The sequence below is a fragment of the Plasmodium gaboni genome, chromosome 4, assembly GCF_001602025.1.
Source record: "Plasmodium gaboni strain SY75 chromosome 4, whole genome shotgun sequence".
Taxonomy (NCBI): domain Eukaryota; phylum Apicomplexa; class Aconoidasida; order Haemosporida; family Plasmodiidae; genus Plasmodium; species Plasmodium gaboni.
This window is the reverse complement of record NC_031484.1, coordinates 599,068-605,656: the sequence shown is the minus strand read 5'-3', so window position 1 is coordinate 605,656 and position 6,589 is coordinate 599,068. Positions and strand designations below refer to the sequence as shown.

At 18.0% G+C, this 6,589-nt stretch overlaps 1 protein-coding gene across 1 annotated transcript in view; it reads right to left on the bottom strand.

Moving 5' to 3' along the window:
* PGSY75_0419400 (hypothetical protein) overlaps positions 1-6,047 on the bottom strand; it is a gene marked incomplete at both ends in the record, with an annotated part of 7,761 nt that extends 1,714 nt beyond the window's left edge. Inside the window, one exon of the mRNA XM_018784246.1 lies at positions 1-6,047. Within this exon, the coding sequence (XP_018643408.1) occupies positions 1-6,047 (6,047 nt within the window).
* Between the last annotated feature and the right edge of the window lie 542 nt (positions 6,048-6,589).

Genomic DNA, 6,589 nt, shown 5'->3' with positions numbered 1-6,589 from the left:
TTATATTTATTAAGATAATTATTATATTTTAAATAATCAATACTATTAAAATAATTCATAGGATATAAACTTATAATGAGTTTGAAATATGCACAATCATAATTATTTTTTTTTATAACTAATTTAAAATTCTTATCTATTTTATACCAGTTTAATATATGTTCATCTTCTTCATTCGAAAAAAATGGATTAACATACAAATCGTGACCATTTGTATTTTCATCAGAAAAAAATTTATTATCTTCATTTATTATTATATTGATATGGAATAAATTTTCGATATCTAAATATGTGTTTAAATAATTAAAGGCAAAATGAGATAAATTATCGGTCTCTTCAATTTGATAATAATTATTATATCTATTATTATTATTATTATTATTATTGTAGTAGTTGTTGTTATAGTTATTTGTATTATTATAAAAATCTGCAGTTGTTATGTCTTCATCATAATGTTGTTCATCTATATGTACATAAAAAATTTTAAGAATATATGGCTCGTTTGGTATCTCAAAAAAGATTTCGTGCTTAGATTCTTTCATATAATATGTATCATATATATGAAAATAATTCTTATTCATATTTGTGTTTATAACATTATTATTTTTTTTAAGGTTATGTTCATTCATAGAACCATTAGAAGTATTATTATTATTATTATTATTATCTAATAATTTTACGTCATGAAATAATCTTTTATAATTATCACTTTTACATGTATTATCATATATATTAAAATCTATACCTTCATCATTATGTTTGCTATATGGTAAGGATAAATTATTTTTGGCATGTTTAATATTTGTATTTTTAAATATGTCAATAAAAATAAATAAATCAAACATAACCTTTTTCATTTTTACATTTTTATAATGATCATTTGAAAGAAAAGTTATATAGATTTGATATTCACCTACCCCTAGATCAGTATTTAAAAATAATTTATCATGAGATTTATAAAGTTGTGTGGGATTATTTTTGTATTTGATGGTTAAAATAAATGGATACATAAAATAATGATAATGTGGTTGTATTTCTATATATACATTACCTTTTACATTTAATATGATATTAAAAAGGAGATATTCTTTTTTAGTTGTATCATTAAAAATGTTTATATAAGAGTCATCTTGTGATTCTTTTATATTTATAGAATTCTTTCCATAGTTATTATTACTATTATTTATATTATCATTATTGTTCCATATGTTTTCTTTTTCTAAGCATATAAAGAATCTTTTAAAAATTAATGTGTTGTAATTATATGAATTTAATGTAATATCTAATTTATCATTTATATAAATTTCAAATGGCATATTATTCCAAGTATGTTGTAAAAAAATTGATAAATCATTTATCTTTTTATCTTCAAAAAATAAAATATTTTCTTTATCACAGTTATATTCTTTATAAAAATTATATAATAATTCATTCTTAAATATAGAATTATGAATAGCAGAAGGGGAAGTATTTTTATTATCATTTCCTTTATAATTTACAACTATATCACTATTATAATTATTATTTTGTATATTATCCTGGTATTCTAAATCATTTGTGTGAATAGGCATGATATTAAAATGTATAAAAAAGGATAATGGTTTAATATTATCACTATTAAGATAATTAGAATAATTTCTATTATTATTATTTATATTATTTGTAAAGGTATATGTTGAATTGTTCTTATTAGAATCCTCATCAAATTTAAATATATATAATCCTCTTTCTAAATATCTATATACATTTATATATTCTTCTGTAAATGTTAGAAAAGGATGAGATAAGGAAAGAATTTTTTTTTGCACTTCATTAAATGAAATACCTTCATTAAATAATTTAGATACATCTAAAACACGATACACATTCAAAGTAATGTTATTTTTATTATTGTTATTATCATCATTATCATTATTTCTTATATACATGTTTAGAAAGGAATTATTTGGTACTAATAAAAGTGTATAATTGTTGTTATAAATTTCAAAATTATAATTAATGCTTTGATTTAATATTAGAGAGTTGCTATTTTTTAAAGATATGATACCTCTAAGATGATTTTCAAGATATGGATGCACATTATTAAACATAACACTATTATTATTATTATTTATATCATTTATATTATTTATATCATTTATATCATTTATATTATTATTGCTGTGATTATCATTATCTGTCAAATGTGTCGTCTCTTCTATGTGAACATTTCCATATTCATTATTCATCCTATTGTTCAGTTCCCACACATTTTTTTTTTTGTCATTTAAAAGATCATTATTAGATACACTATTTATAACACCAATGTTATCATCCTCATAATATAAATGATCAGCTTTATATGTTTGGTCATTCTTATTGAGTAATATACTCTTGTTAAACATTGGAATATAATCTTTTGATAAAATATTATTTAATAATAAAGGCAAACTGATTTTATTATATAAATTGATCTGTTGTGTATCTATATTTTGTTGCTTTGTTTCATTTGTATATGTAATATTAAAATATGCATATGAACAATAATTATTTTTGATTTCATCATTAATATCTTCATACATATCAATATATATATTTACATAATTTGTATTATTATTTAATATTTTTAATAACATAATATTTTTATTTCTATAAGTGTTTGTACTAATCATTATAATATCTTCATAATTTTGTTCAATATATAATTTGTAAGGGAATATATTATTATGAAATGACAATTCGATTTTTAATATGAAATTTTGATTTGATAAATAATTAATTTTGGGTAATATAATTTTTTTTTTAATTCTTCCTTTATCTTCATCATTTGTTATATATCCATCTTGTTGTTGTTGTCTTGGCAGAAGATATAGAAAAAAAGATTTATAAAGATAATAGAAATTAATTGTTTGATATAAGAAGAACATATTATTTTCTTTTTTAATTACTCTAGGTATATTTTTATTTGTAATAATATCATTATATACATATTTAGTCAGATCATATGTATCATAATTTTCTGCATAAATAAATTTATTTATTGAGCTTTCTTTTATATAATTCATATTATTATTAAAGAAAAGGCACTTATCTAATGTATCTAATGGATATATATATATTTGTAAATAAAAAAAGGAATTAATATTTTTATCATTTTGTGAATTAAATTCGAAAATAATATCATATTCTCCTTCAACAAAAGATTCGATATATAAATGGTTATAACCCTCATATAATTTTTTACCATTAATATTATTATTATTATCATTATTATTGTTGTTGTTTGATTTATCTATTAAATATATATATATATAATTATTTGTGAAACAATTTATTTTGACTATCGTTTTTGGTTTTAATAATATGGTGAGTTTATGTTTTTTATAATAAGGAACAAAACAAAAATTATTATAACTATAAGAATCATATCCTATAATTATATTAGGTATATAATTAATTTTTTGTATCATATTATGTTCATATGTTTCATTCATTGACTCATTTATATGATCATTTTGTTTTAATAATTTTATATTATCTACATATTCTATATCAACAAAAAAGAATCCACATATTTCTTGACTAGTATATAACATTGTAGACACTAGAACATATACATTACATGGATGTTTATACTTTAATATGTATTTACTTTTTTTTCTAGTATCTTTATATATATGATAATGTTTTTCTCCTTGCACATTTTCAACAAGAATAAAAAATATATCAATTCCAACAGAATTATTTACAGTCACAATGATTTCTTTATATTGTTGTGCTAGTAGTTCTTTTTCATATATTATAATAAAATCGAAATATTCAAATATATGATTATTTAAAATCCAATTATTCTGATAAATATCATCAAAGGTTTTGTTTATATTAGATACACTACTAATATGATTATTATTATGTTCGTATTTACGGTTTAGCATATTATTAAATAGATTCGTCAACTGGTTCATTTTATCACCACACTGATGATGATTCTCATACATAGACATAGGATATATCAACAAATTGAATTCATTCCTTTCACATATATTATTATAACCATTAACAATAATTTTTAAATCATAATTTCCTTTTTTTAATATACAATTAATATAGATAATATTGTCTATTGAAAATTTTTTCAAGTGATGATCATGTTGATAGTAATTATGATATTCAAAAGGGTTTTTATTATTATTATTATTATTATTATTATATTTATAATTTTTATTGTGATAATTTTCATTTTTATTATATAAAAAGGTCTCATTAAAATGCTTGTGAAAAAATTCAGATTTGTTTTTTTTTTGATAATCATATATATTATAATCATTTATATTATTCATATAATATGTATTACATACCTTTTCTGATGAATTATTTTTTAATAAATTAACAAATATATATTCAGATTTAATAAACATAGTAAAATTAAATATAGAATCTTCATTTATAGTTATATCTATAACTTGTTCATTTTTAAAAGAATTTATTATATCGAAATTTAAAAGAAAATTATCATTTATATCAATAACTTTATTATTATATATTGTATATTCATTAACATCATATAAACTACATCCATTCGAATTCTTTGAACATTCATTTGTAGAAAATATATTTAGCATATTCTCATCGTTTGTTTGAATAATCTTATTTGGAGCATGAGAATTATTAGAACATTCTGTATGTAATCTTTTATTAATATAATTCATAGGAATATAATTATGTGTAATATTATATATAGAGAATTCAAAATTAAAAAATAATAGGTATGATAAGAAAGGATCTTTTTCTTGCTCTTTCATATTTTTTAAATGTTCCATATTTTCATTATAATAATAATTATTATTATAAATATTATTATAAATATTATTATTATTATTATTATTATAAATATTATTATTATTATTATTATTATTTGTTCCTTTATCTTTTATCTTATATAAAATATCCAACCTGTAAAGATGATTATTATTTAATATAGTATCTAGATATATTCCTTGTGAAGTTATATAACTTTCTACACAATCTTCTTCACATTCAATAATTTTGTTTTTATTATTATTTAGATTATCTTCATTATTTCCTACCTTTAATATATGTTGCATATCCATATTGTTTAAATAATTATTATTGATATCAATTTTTTTTATATGTATAAAAAAGTTGTTGTACTTGTTTATATCATGTTTTAAGAACGATGTAAATTTTATATTCGCCTCTTTTTTAAATTCTATAAATAATAAAACGGAATATATGATCACGACTTTGTTACCACTTTTTTCATCATAATAGGACTTTTCTATATTATTCATATTATAATAATAATCTTCATTGGTGGAATAATAATAATTATCTTTTATTATAATATAGCTTTTATTATGTAAAGGTAGAAGATGATTATATAAATTATTTTGTATGATATTCTCAACCCCATCATAATAACTATTAATATTATTAATATTATTATTATTATTGTTGTGATTGTTCTTTTGTGTGTCATCATCCTTTATAATTCTTATGTTTATACTCATATTTATATTTAAACACCTGTTCATATCATAATCATTTTCAATAGTCGTATATATAATAAAATAAAATAAACGTTTATCTTTCTGTCTTTCATAATTATTCATATAATCTATTTTTTTTATGGTATACAAGATTTTAATATTATTATCAGAATCTTTTTCTGCATGTAATAATAACACACTTTCATTCTTTATATTTTCATATTCATATAACTCTACTTTTTTTACATATGCAGACGATAAATAGTTATATATATTATAATTTATAGAAATACTTTTATCAGATGAATATTGAAAATACATATAATGAACAGGATATTTTAAAGAAAAGGTTCTAGACAAAGTTATCTCATGAAATATATTACTATATTCTAAATTATTTAAAAACACAGGAATTATATTATTACATACATAACTAATGTTCTTATCCTCATCATTGTATTCCTCATCATAAGTTTCTTCATAACATAATAAATAATTAAAAAAACAAATACAACTTAAAATTAAAAGAACCAAACACGTTTTCTTTTTTTTTCTCATTTTTAAACATTGTTTATAAGGATTTATAAATGATAATATTACACACACAAAAATAAAACATATAAATAAATATATATATAAATAAATAAATAAATAAATATATATATATATATATATATTTAATTATATATATGTTTTATTTTTTACAATATTATATAAAACAAATATACAAAATGGTTGTAGTGCTCATCATACTTAAAAAAATATAAATATTTTAATATAATATCAAAAAAAAAAAAAATATATATATATATATATATAATATATATCATATATGTGTGTATCATTTATATATATATTGTATATAAATTTTTTCATTCATTTTTAAAAATTATCTTTAAAATATATATATATATATAATAATTTACACCTTTTATAATATTATTATCAAAATATTGTGTATACAAAAAAATATGTGTGTATTTATTTCCAAATAAAAAAATATTAATGATATATTTAAAAAAAAAAAAAAAAAAAAAAAAAAAGGTTAAAGTATTACACGACCCAAAGAATAAGCACACATAAAATATTATACATATATT